Source organism: Mus pahari, chromosome 15 (assembly GCF_900095145.1).
Source record: "Mus pahari chromosome 15, PAHARI_EIJ_v1.1, whole genome shotgun sequence".
Taxonomy (NCBI): domain Eukaryota; kingdom Metazoa; phylum Chordata; class Mammalia; order Rodentia; family Muridae; genus Mus; species Mus pahari.
In genome coordinates, this window is record NC_034604.1 from 26,850,997 (window position 1) to 26,864,032 (window position 13,036).

General features: G+C 38.2%; 1 protein-coding gene across 1 annotated transcript in view; it reads right to left on the reverse strand.

Moving 5' to 3' along the window:
• Slc25a46 (solute carrier family 25 member 46) overlaps positions 1 to 12,192 on the reverse strand; it is a 29,728-nt gene extending 17,536 nt beyond the window's left edge. Inside the window, exons 1-5 of the mRNA XM_021214515.1 lie at positions 11,811 to 12,192; positions 9,220 to 9,262; positions 7,943 to 8,000; positions 4,838 to 4,915; positions 2,060 to 2,160 (exon numbers count right to left, since the gene is read on the reverse strand). Of these exons, the coding sequence (XP_021070174.1) occupies positions 2,060 to 2,160; positions 4,838 to 4,915; positions 7,943 to 8,000; positions 9,220 to 9,262; positions 11,811 to 12,093 (563 nt within the window). The 5' untranslated portion in view covers positions 12,094 to 12,192. The remainder of the gene's footprint in view (positions 1 to 2,059; positions 2,161 to 4,837; positions 4,916 to 7,942; positions 8,001 to 9,219; positions 9,263 to 11,810) is intronic.
• Positions 12,193 to 13,036: the final 844 nt, after the last annotated feature.

Genomic DNA, 13,036 nt, shown 5'->3' on the forward strand with positions numbered 1-13,036 from the left:
CTGGAACTCACTCTGTAGACCAGGCTGGCCTCAAACTCAGAAATCCTCCTGCCTCTGCCTCCCAAGTGCTGGGATTAAAGGCATGCGCCACCACTGCCCGGCCTAACTCCCTTTCTTAACAATCAAGATAATATATCCTTTACATAAATAACCCAGAACTATTCAAAGCCTTTAACACTATCCATGAGTTCATTCAGAAAAATATACTACAGAAAATTGGTCATGCCAAAGAGTCACCAACAAATTACAATAGCTCACTACTATCACTAGCATCCCTTTCACATCGTCTGTGAGTGCCTTGTTGCCAACAGCCATAGCTGTAGAACACCTACAGTACCAGTCTTCTTGGGGCTTTCTACAAATACAGTGCTGTCTTTCCTGCAACAAGTAATGGCTGAATTTGACCCACAGAAAAGAAACTCAGCCTCCCTCAGTTTATCTACTTTCTCTCCCCCAGCATATCTACAACTGAAGTTTACAACCTCTGGTTCTAGAATCTATGTCATGAACCTTCCCTTCTAGGTTTGTTGAGGGTATCACTGACTCTACCCTTCACAAGTGCTGTCACCACCCCCACCCTCTACATATGGTACAGACATGTAGACACACAAGTTCTGAATGATACTTTATGCCCCAATACTCAAACATCTATACTTAAATAACTCCTGTGGCATCCTGATCTGCAGTTCCAGTCCCTTCTAAAAAATGTTCATACCCCTGTGGTGGTATGAACAGCCCCCACAGGCTGATAGATTTGAGGATTAGGAGGTGTGGCCTTTTCGGAGAAGGTGTGCCACTCACCGGCTATGGGTTTTGAGGTTTCCAGTGAGCACTCTGGCTCTCCCTCTCTCTGCTGCATACTTGTGAGACAGATGTAAGCTCTCGGCTACAGCTACAGCTCCAGGCCTACCTGAGTCTGGCAATGCTCTTGCCATGATGGCCATAGTCCCTACTACCCTCTGGAACTGTGAGCCTCAAATTAAATGCTTTAATAAGTTACCTTGGAAATGTTGTCTCTTCACAGTAACATAAAAGTGACAAAGATATCCCCTACAGGTGTGGCAAAAATCTCAAACTCCATTTATTGAAAGTTAAATTCCTAACTACTTCTCTAACTTATTCTTAATGAAGTCTCCACCTCGGTTAGCATTTCTACTTGAAAAAAAAATCTCAGTCACTGCTGGCAACTCCCCTCCTGATACTCCCAGTTCCAATCTAACAGTAACTATCATCAATTATACTTAGCATGCCTTCCTAACTCTGTACTCTCTGTTCTGTTCCACAACTCAAAATTGCCCCCAAAGTGGTTAAGATTAATACATTAACTCTCGACAAGCCAGTCTGAACCAATACTTTTACACTACCTCTTAGGAATACTCTTGTTCTTATCAAAGAACAGATGTTTGATTCCAGGCCCACAGAGAATAAACCACTGCAAAGACGATAATGGAAGGAGGGAGATTTGAGTTGGATGTGTCCCAGATAATATATATACAAAAAGTTACCCAATAATAAAAGAAAAATGTATAAAAAGAAGAGAGATGAGCTCATAGAAACCTCTTTTCATTTCCAAGTACAAGCTGCTGCTTTCTGTTGCCGACACTGCGGAAGCTCTGAGACCAGGTGCTGCTGCCTTCTCTTGGAAAGAAAGACTCTCCTGCCTCGTCAACTCATGCTCATACTTCTTTCTCAACTTTCAGTTATTTTTGAAATCCTTACCAATAATTCCAGGTAAATATTCCTGGGAATCTGAAGGGCATTATTTAATTATAGCACAAATCATACAATGTTTTATAAACAAATGAGCTACTTAAAGAGGAAGTTGTTCCCACACTCCTGTTTCTCACTTAGCAGCAGGAATGAAAGGCACAGTTCAACAGAGAGTAGGACACAGAGCACCCTATCACACACTTAATCAGCAAGATGTAATAAAGAAGCTTTTCTGTCCTCCCTTCTCTAGGCTACTTTAGACAAGCTTTCAGATTCAAGATATTTGCTTCCATATTTGATAAAAATTTAATATAAAACTAATATTGGAAAAAAAAGGCTCCACATGTACCTTGGTAAAGGTGTAAATTCACTTATTATACCTTCTGCTCCAAGTGTGACTCCCTGAACAATAAACGTGCTTCCCATCCCTTTCCATAGGGCTCTTGGTCCCTAAAATCAAAACAAAAACAATACAAATAGTTCTGTTAATGCCTAAATATAAAACACAGAAGTTCTTAATGAAAATACAGAAGGTTTGCTAATATTTCCTAATAAGGTATTACTCTTATATAAATCTTACAGAACTGTAATTAATTGGGTTTCTACCACTTTGTTCTTGGTTTCTTGAGGCACTCCTACATAACCCAGGATGGCCTACATAGCTGAAATTCACCTTGAACTCTTGATCCTCCTTCCTCAGCCTCCCAAATCCCAGGATCCCAAGGCCTATACCAGTACAGTAGCCTCAGTTATTAATGTTTCATGGTAGCCTAGTTTAGACTAGGATGAACTAAGATATTCCATTTAGTTAAGTACTCTAAAATGATTGGCTAAGTTATTTAAACCTCAGGCATCTCTATAGCCAACTCCCTACAATCTAGCTGTTTATATGACCTACAGGCATCAGAAACTTCTTATTTCCCCAACTTCATTCCATCGTAACCATTAGCCCCATTTCTTTTCCTTCTCTGTTGGAGTTCCTATTTTTCCTCCTTGTGCTAAAATCATGCATTTCCCATTCTTCCTGAGTAATCAACCAAAGTTCTATACATTCTTAGTCTCTTCTAAGTCTCCTAAGTTCTATACGTCCTCAGTCTCTCCTAAGTCTCCTAAGTTCTATACGTCCTCAGCTCTCCTAAGTCTCCTAAGTTCTATACGTCCTCAGTCTCTCCTAAGTCTCCTAAGTTCTATACGTCCTCAGTCTCTCCTAAGTCTCCTAAGTTCTATACGTTCTCAGTCTCTAAGTCTCCTACTTTTCTCACCCTTACCTTATTACTCACATACCTCTAATACTGCAAGAGTTCACTGTTTCTGCTACTGTAACACCATGGTGTTGCTACTATCTAGGTTATTAGTGAATGAGAAAATAAAATAGCAACAATGTAAAGTTAAAAGAAGCAATATACTATCAGAACTGTATCTCTTTTTCATCCTAGTCCCACAAAAACTTTTATCTTCCTGTCTGCATGGAAAGAGATACAATTTTTTCATTTGTTCATTTTTAACAGATGTACTTTGAATCATAAAAAAACAACCCAACAACCATTCCATATCAGTACACATAGAGATAGTTTCTTATTTGTAAAGGCCACCTGGTGTTTTGCCACCTAAATGTATCATTGTTACTGTACTGGTACCACTGCTAGGTAGGTTCATTTCTAGGTTCATTTCTCTCCCTCCCTTCCCCCAACCCTCTTGGCTTTTGAGAGACAGGGTTTTTCTGTGTAACCCTGGCTATCCTGGAAATCAATCTATAGACCAGGCTGGCCTTAAACTCAGATATCTACCTGCCTCTGCCTCCCCTCAGAGTGCTGGGATTAAAGGGGATCGCCATTACTGCCCAGCTATTTTGGCTCATTATTATATGAAATTTTACGATATGATATCTTGCATAATACATTTTTACATAGTATCCTACGTAAACACAGGATCATTTATGTGGGAAAGTTCTTAGAAGTCAAACATACAAAATTTAAATTTTAATCAAGTAGTGGCTTATGCCTTTAATCCCAGCACTAGGGAGGCAGGGGCAAGTGGATCTCTGAGCTAGGATTCAGCCTGGTCTATAAAGCAAGTTCCAAGACTGCCAAGGTACACAAAGAAACCCTTAACAAAAAAATTAAATTCTGATGCAATCTGTTCAGCGTGTACTTGTCACTCAAACACAGTGACATACTCTGATACAGTTCTCATGCTGTGCTAACCCACAACCATAACAGTATTTTCATTGCTACTTCAAAACTATAATTTTGCCATGTTTTGTATATCTGATATGTAGGATATCTGATATGTGACCCCTACAAAAGGGCTGTTGGACACCTTCCCTGGACTCGTGACCCACAGGTTAGAATCAATGCTGTAACCCATCTTCAGTGGTTCTCTTGTAGTTCTTAGGATAAAGTGCACAGACCACAGAAGGTCCTTTTTGACGCTGCTGACTTCTCTGGCTCTTTCTCATCCTCCTCTTACCCTCAGCCCCTGCTACAAGTTTCTATTTCATGGCATTATATCTAGTTCCCAAACCATAACTACTCTTTTCCTTTTGCCTTTGAACATCAACATACAAAACCATTACCTCAGCATTAAGAAGCAGACTTTCTGACAACTCTCTTTTCAACCTCTTTCCCACATCATACCCTGGGTTCAAGCTCAGTTGTGATACTGAATCTTCACTGTAAACAGATTAGGAATGCTTAACTGAGAAGAAAGACCCACCCTGAAGATTGGCAGTATCACATCTTAGAGCATCAAGAGCCTCCCAATTGGTGTGAACCTTGAGTTCACTGTCACCATCATGATGAGTGTTTCATGAGTGTTTCCTTCCTTAGATGTTGTCAGGTATTTTGTTATGGCAATGAGAAAGCTAACAAGCACTATCTACTAATCAGTACTTTATAGTCTCATACTGAACCACACACTGGACAAGCTTATGCTGACATTTGTGTCCCTATGACAATATCGTAAATCTCCTGATTGCATTTACCTTACCTGCTGCTAAACTCTTGGAACTTAGCACAGTTCTTTGCAAGTTCGTTGAATTAAGTGAAGTTCTGAAAGACTCAAAGGAGAATTCTTACTTTGATGCTAAACAGTTTAAATATATAGCATTAACAGAATAGATTCTCACCTGAGTTTTGTTGAAGCTATACATAATGTTGATAATTGAAAATGGAGTGAGATGGTAATGCCGAGCATGGTAATTGACCTATAAAAATATGTAATATTTTTGTTTTGTTAAGAAATAGTAAGGCCACAAAGAATTCAAGTTCAGCATAACCTAACAGTTAAGGTCTAAAGTCAAATAAAAATAACTTCAAATAAGCATTAACTGTTGTACCTATGGTGCTATAAGTGTAGTATGTGGACAGTACATAAAACACCCAGTGATGAAAACTGTAAGAGGGTTTTGCTGTTTGAGAAGTGGGGTTTTAAACTCTGGAATTAAATCTCATACTCATTTGGCTAAGCTTTTTTAAACTATAGCTTAGAATCAATGGATGAATTATAAAACAGCCAAGCATGTCAAACTTATTTAAACTGGATTATGATGTGATATCACAATTTACATACATATATACAAACGAATGTTACTGTTCTAGAGCATCTACAACTCCAATACTATTTAGGTAGTTATTTTTCTATGCATTCTTATTTTTCAGTGACAAGTATAAACAGACTAATTTGTACTGAGCTATATTGTCTTATGTGAGAAAATTATTTTACAAAGAATTTAAGTTATATAGTAGCACATGCTACAGTGCAGGCCAGTTCAAAATACTCTCTTAGTTTTCCTCAGGCACCTCTTACCTTACCCACTGTTGATAACATACTATGGAGTATAAAAGCAATGGTAATAATCAAGGCAAAAGCATCAGGTGTATTTTTTCTATTATATTCTTCACCACAGATACTCACAAGAAGGAAAAACAATCTTTGTTTAAGAGTGCCCTTGGTGAAAGGGTAATTAAGTAATTCTAATCTATAGGTACTTATCACCTTTCTAATTAGCATGTGTGTGACATAAGGAAGATGGTTGTCACGAGGTAAAAGTCTTACATGATAGATTTGCAACCTACTTAGACACTTTTCTTTTTATCACAGACCATGTATTACTGTCATAAAAACTATTACTTTCACACCTGAGATACACAGCTTCCCCTTGCAGTACTGACACATGAACACAGACAGGGCCTATTAGATACTCAGCCATTCACCTACATACTCAGACCAAACAAGTACTAGGAAATTAACAAGGTGAGCTTTCTTTGTTTTGTTGTAAAAAAAAAAAAAAAAAAGAAAAAGAAAAAGAAAAGAGAAAGAAAAGAGAAAAGAAAAGAAAAGAAAAGAAAAGAAAAGAAAAGAAAAGAAAAAGGAAAGAAAAAGGAAAGAAAAAAGGAAAACGGAGAGGAGCTGGAGAGATGGATCAGCAGTTACAAGCACTGGCTGCTCTTCCAGAGGTCCTGAGTTCAATTCCCAGCAGCCACATGGTGGCTCACAACATAAAGGGATCTGATGCCCTCTTCTGATGTGCAAGTGTACATACAGAGAGAACACTCATAAACATATTTAAAAAAAGAAAAAAAAGAAAGAAAAAAGAATCAACTTTTCTCCAAGTACAAATCAGAAACACCTTAATAAGATTTAAAATATTGACTCTGGCCAAGGAACACATAGAACACACTTTAGAATCTTGACATAGGCAAGGGCTTTCTGAAAAGGCCTCTGATAACTCAGGAACAGAAACATGACTTGACAACTAGGACAGCATAAATTAAAAAGCTTCTGTTCAGCAAAGTAGACAAAGTTTACACAATGGGAGACATCTGACAAGAAACCGACTATCCACAACACATACAGAACTAAAAAGATTAAACACCAAAACCACCAATAATCCTAAGAAATAATCTAAAGAAAAAAGTAAAAATGGCAAAAAAAAAAAAAAAAAAAAAAAAAAAAAAAAGATTCACTGTACACCAGAGCAATGTAAATCAAAGCCATACTGAGTTCCATCTCACCCCTAATAGAGCTGTTATAATCAGGGAAACAGGCAGGACAAGAGCTGGTGACTGTGAGAAGGACCGCACTCAATGCAACCAGTGTACACACACACACACACACACACACACACACACACACACACACACACACGCAAGAGCACTGGAAAGAACTAAGAGATCTCAGTCAGCAAAATAAGCCAGATCCAGACAAATATTATATACTTTCTCATCTACAGAATATAGGGTTTTTTGTAAATCAAAGAAATAAGAAGAAAATAAAGGACATGAAAGCAGGAAGTGCACTATTTGGGAATAAGAAAGAGACCAAAAGAAGGTGGGAAGAAGGACAAGGGAAAGTAACTGGGACAAGAAAAATAAAAGGACATGATAGACATGTATGAAAATGTCATACTTTGTATATTTTGTATAGTTAATACATTTTAATAAAATGCTTTAAAAAGTTTTTGTGGAAATGTATATCTCACTAAGAATTTACAGTGATTATAAACTTCTTGTGAGCTAAGTGGTTCTCTTAAGGGGGATTAATTTTGGTATCCAAAGATCCAGTGTTTTAACACCTGGGCACAAAAGTCAGTGAATCAACGTTTTTCAAATAACCAATATAGGGTGATAATCACATGCGGATATAAATTATAATATGGGGACCCTTTTAATGTAAGAGTTTTTAAAAATTAGGTTGCTTCAGATTTCACACTGCATATAACCCTTAAGAAACCACTACTTAGTAAATCTCAGTGTTAACTTCAGAAGGCACAATATCTGAAAAGAATAAAAATGCTCCTATTTTCAAGAAAATAACATACAGGAGGCCAAATATTCTTGTTTCTTTTAAAACAACATTCTATATCAGACTGATAGTAAAGACATTTTTAAAAAAATTTTGTAAAGATTCTCTGTTAATATCTGATGAATGAATTTTTATTTTAACAAACTAGATCATTATTAATGTAAGTTTTCATTTCTGAAATCATGGCTCCTGACAAGCATGATCCACATAAACAAAGCATTTAGAATCCTGCTTAAAAAAAAAAAAAAAAAAACTTTTAAAAGTCTGAAGAGGTTTTTAAGGCTACATAGTTTGAGAACTGATATTTTATACATTTTGGAGTATTTCACACAGGATAATGGGCATATAATTTCATGTCATTTTATCAGAATTCTGTGCTTCTAATTAGAATTTGGCTTGTCTCAGGAATCCAAGAAATTATATTTACCTGACATTGGCGGCGTAAAACAATGCAAGGATGGGCCAGCACATTTTCTGTAAAGAGACTATACAGAAATAATTTATATATGTAATTTATATATGTGTATATATATATATATATATATATATATATATATACACATATATATGTCTGTATACAGATTATATTTGTAACATACATATACCTGAAGTTATTCTTACATTTTCACAATTAAGAGGATTTAATTCCTATATATCTGCAAATAATGCCAACAATAAATTTAATATAAATGAAATCTAGATCCACAAGTTTGTAAATATGTAATATTATCTATAGTACAAAGATGAAAATACTGTTTTTGACATAAATGCTACATCATGTAACTTGCCTTTTTAAAAATGTCCTATGAACAAAATCCTCATATGAAGAGTCATTTGCCTTTCAAGATCCTCATTTTAGAAATTCTTATTTTGATGTACTTGGTACTTAAGACACAAGAATTTTAATGACCATGTTAAATACTACTTTATGCATCAAATATTTCTTTTGAATATGTTCCCTGCAAAATAATTACAGCTATGATGCATTCATATATATATATATTTGTGTGTATATGTATAAATATATGCATATATATAGTATATAAAATGGTATAAAGCTTTAAGCATAAAGAATTAGGCTAAAAAGATTAGCAGAATGGAAAATATATATTTTTATCTATGCTGACACTAATATATCACTCAGGTTTTAATATGCAAATAAGGCCATTTTATTGACTAAGACATTTAAAATGATGAAGGCCACTCTGGTATGAAGGATAAACAATGCACAAGTCCAATATTTATGAAATTTGTATTCATAATACCATAAATAAGACTGATGAATGCTCTTAGCTATAATGACCACTATAAACAGTAACAAAACCAAAAAAGGAGATTGACTAACGGTAACTAAAAACAGAAATCCTGCCTCTATGCTGCAAAACTCCCTGAATACCACTGCAATGTTTATGGAAACTGTCAATCATGTTATCACTTTGAGAAGAAGATTCTATTCTATTCTATTCTATTCTATTCTGATAGACTAATGAAAGTAATTATATTCATTACAAAATTACTTTGTATTTATGCAATGGAATGACTGGTTTCTATCTCTATTTAAAAATCAAGTTATAGACACTAAATAATGAATTTTTACAAGGTAAGTATATAATCTGCTAATAAAACCTAAAGGAAGAAATGTTAACTATTTAATATTATAATTAAGGGAAAAACTCAAAATAAATTCAAAAATCTTAAGATTACCTTGCAAGTCCAATACCAAATCCAGCAAATCTATTCAACTGTTCTAAAAATAAAAGGAATAAGATTACTCATAACCAATATTATATTCACTGTGATAACCAAGATTTTAGAGTAACATTTAAACCTCAAATTCTGATATGAAAGAGGGAGTCAGTTTAAATAGTGAATGACTCTGGTTGAGCACATGGCAAGTTCCAAGGTATGGACCTCTTTTTTTTTTTTTTTTTTTTTTTTTTCGGTTTTTCGAAACAGAGTTTCTCTGTGTAGCCCTGACTGGCCTCGAACTCAGAAATCTGCCTGCCTCTGCCTCCCAAGTGCTGGACCTCTTACAGGAACCACTGTTCTTTCATTCCAATGGACTGTTGTCACAAGGGCTTGCTTATCCGGGATAGTTCTAAGTTGTGACTATTTACAAAAAAAAAAAAAAAAAAAAAAAAAGTCTTTGAAAGTTTAATTACTATCAAAGACAACTATCTTAAAAAGTGCTAAAACCATGTGTGGACTATGTCAAATTAGTATTCAGACAGAACCTAAGCATTGCCAGTTTTAATTTCTGATTACAATCACTCTAAAATTTTCTATGGATGGTCATACTGATTCACTGAGGAACTGACTGCCTATGCTGTACAATTAGTCATCCACTATTACTGAAGGACTCTAGTTGCATGTAGAATATCTCAAAATAGTTAACTTGAGAGTAACTATTGAAGTTAAGTGCAGCATCTCCCTATGACATTGTTTTAAATAGTTAAGAATAGCTGTTTAATACAGTGTGGTAGGACCCAGGTACATTCTGTGTTCCCTTCTACAGCACTGCTAGAAAGCTAACAGCTGAACCCTCCTATGTACATGTTACAATAGAAAGCTCTCTCCTGAATAAGGAATCCAAAATCCTAATGGTAACCTAGCCAGCAGAATAGACACTAAATGTCAATCTTCTCAAGAGGCCACTCTCTCTTCCCTGTCCTTTCAAGTGAAGCATTGGTCCTTTCTGATGAGAATACTCTAAGAACAGGCCACATAAGCATACTCCTGCAGAGAGCTACCAGCTTCACCTTGAAAGATATACGCGCTAACTGGAAAGCTTTTGTCATGTTGAAGCACTTTCTTTCGTGTATTTATACATACAATTACTAAAAGAAATATGACATTTTAGGAAGGCTTAATGCTGTTAATTATGTGAGGCTCTCCTTGTTGGGAAACTTGTAGTCACTCACTTGCTAACAGCTTCAAAATGAACTGGTTGTGTTAGCAAGTTTCCCATTTGAACCATCAAGATGTAATTTAAGAAAAGATAAAAACTTTACTGACAGGCTGGTGAGATGGCTCAGTAGGTAAGAGCACCCGACTGTTCTTCTGAAGGTCCGGAGTTCAAATCCCAGCAACCACATGGTGGCTCACAACCATCTGTAACAAGATCTGACGCCCTCTTCTGGAGTGTCTGAAGACAGCTACAGTGTACTTAAATATAATAAATAAATAAATCTTAAAAAATAAATAAATAAATAAAAACCTTACTGCCTAAGATGGTAACTTTATAGCAATTATACTTGTGTTTTAAATCATTTCATTTATAGCTTCATTCAAAAAGGAGTTCTCCAGCATTATTCTGGGACCAGAAGGAGACTATGAACCAAACAAGATAACAGACTAAAGCTTAGTTGAGTCACTTAGACACGAGATGACACACTGACCCTTCTTTACCTCTTCCTGAACTGGAAGATTCTAACACAGGATCATCTGAACTTCCAAGTAAAAACTAAGGAATGAGTACCACGGTTATGTATAGAATGTTTAATACTTAATGATACAATTTGTTATTCCCAGAAAATAAGGCAGGCGTTTACATTTTAAGAAAACAGATTTTAAACATGCGTAGTTCATGCAGTGTTGCAACTGAAGCTCTATGACACTTCATTGCGAGTAACTGAATACAAAGTCAAGTTATATTAGTGTTTCTAACTCTTAAGTGGAGGTTTTAGGTCAGAAGGGAAAACTTCACACAGGTATGGATTTGGGATCTAAAATCAGAACTCCTGTGGTGAAAAGGGTAAGTGAAGGAAAAGATTAATTATCCTATTGTGCATGTTTACATTATTGTTATTTATTTTTATTTTATTTAGCTCTCTAAAAATAATCAAGTCATTCAACAAGAGATGAAAACCGAGGAATGGGGGGGGGCGTAAATTTATGTTTGATAGAGCCAAGCTTCAACCCCAATCTGCCTAGACTAAAAAAGCGTCTTTCCAAAAAACACTGCTATGAGTCAATTAACTAAATCAAGAAAATCCACCTGCCAAAGTAATTCTGACAACAGTAAATAATCTAATTTCTTCCTTTCCTGATTCAGGCCCTCAGTGGTAACGTTCCTGGACCCCTAAACTCTCCTACCCAATGCATCCTAGGCAACGCAGACGTCACCTAGTGCGGTGACCCCCGAGCACAAATCGCGTGCGGAGGAGGCTCCTTTCGGGGCAGAGGACGAAAGGAGGGCAAAGGGTGTGGTAGCGTGTGCAAGGACCAAGGCGGGCCTTGCGCGCGCTTCCGGAGTCCGCCGGCCCACCCGCCCGGCCGGGCCCCGCACCCCTCACCGCTGCTCGGTCCCGGCCGCGGGCCCTCGCCGCCGCCGGGAAAGGGCTCCTCCGCGGAACCCTCGAGCGTCGGGGGCGCGGACGGCACGCCGTACGAAGGGCTCTTCTCGCCCCAGTGCAGGTTGCGGCTGCCCGGGATGTCCGGGGGCGTCGTCACCCAGTGGCCCAGTTCCGTCCCTGAACCGAAGGAGCGCGCATGGAAAGGGCCGCCGAAAGGCGGATCATCCCGAACGCCTCCCCGGTAGCCCAGGCCATCGAAGCCCTCAGGGCGCCGCGGATGCATCTCGGACAGGCGGACGAGGACGAGAGAGGCCGGCCCAAGGAGTCCGGGCCTCCACCGCGTCCCCGCCGCAGCCGCTGCGCCTCCCGAGACTGACAACCGGAAGTCACGGCCAGAACCCGGAAGTCCTAGGAGCACGTGACTCCGCCTATAGGCGCTTCTTCCCTAAATTGGTTGCTAGGGAGACGCGGCTTAGGATGGAAGGGGAAAGATGCTTGTTGGGCCTGGTCCCAGGAGATAAAAGGTGTGTGCCCTGCTAGCAGGGATGCTCGGAGCGGTGCAGCAGCCACGGGCGACCTCGGCCTGTTGCAACATCTGACTCCCCTCACCCGGGTGCTCACCCTTCTCAAGGGAGCCCTGTGTGAGGACAAGAGTAGCCTTCAGCCTAGCTTTGACCACCACAGCAGGCATTAGCAAAGTTCAAATCAAAAACACCCTCGTGTGTGAATACATACTAAGGCAACTATAAACAGTTTTCTTTTTTCTGATGTATCAACTTGGGAAATGAGATCACAGCGTTGTCCCTGAACACCCCCACCCCACGACGACTTCTGTTGATTCCCCCCACTACCTGTTTTTATTAGTTTCATGAGGTCTTGAGGCTGGGTGGCTCTCCTTAGATCTGACCGAGTTTTGCATGGCTTCTCCCTGAGCCTTCTTCCCAACTGAACGCTAGAATCTAAAGACATTCAGAAGAGAACTCTCACATATTCCCTTCAAAAGCCATGAACCTTCGTTTAAAGGGATAATCAACATTTGGGGCAACATGATATTTCTTGGAATAGGCTCTGATGTGCCTTGGCAAAATGTGGGGAGTCTCTTGATCTAGCATTTCTTGTGTGCTAATATCAAAGCACTACTAGACATGGCAATAAAAGAATTTCTTTTCCCGAACTTGGCTCTCGGGCCCAGAAGCTTCTATATGTTTGATGGTGTGTTTTAAGGA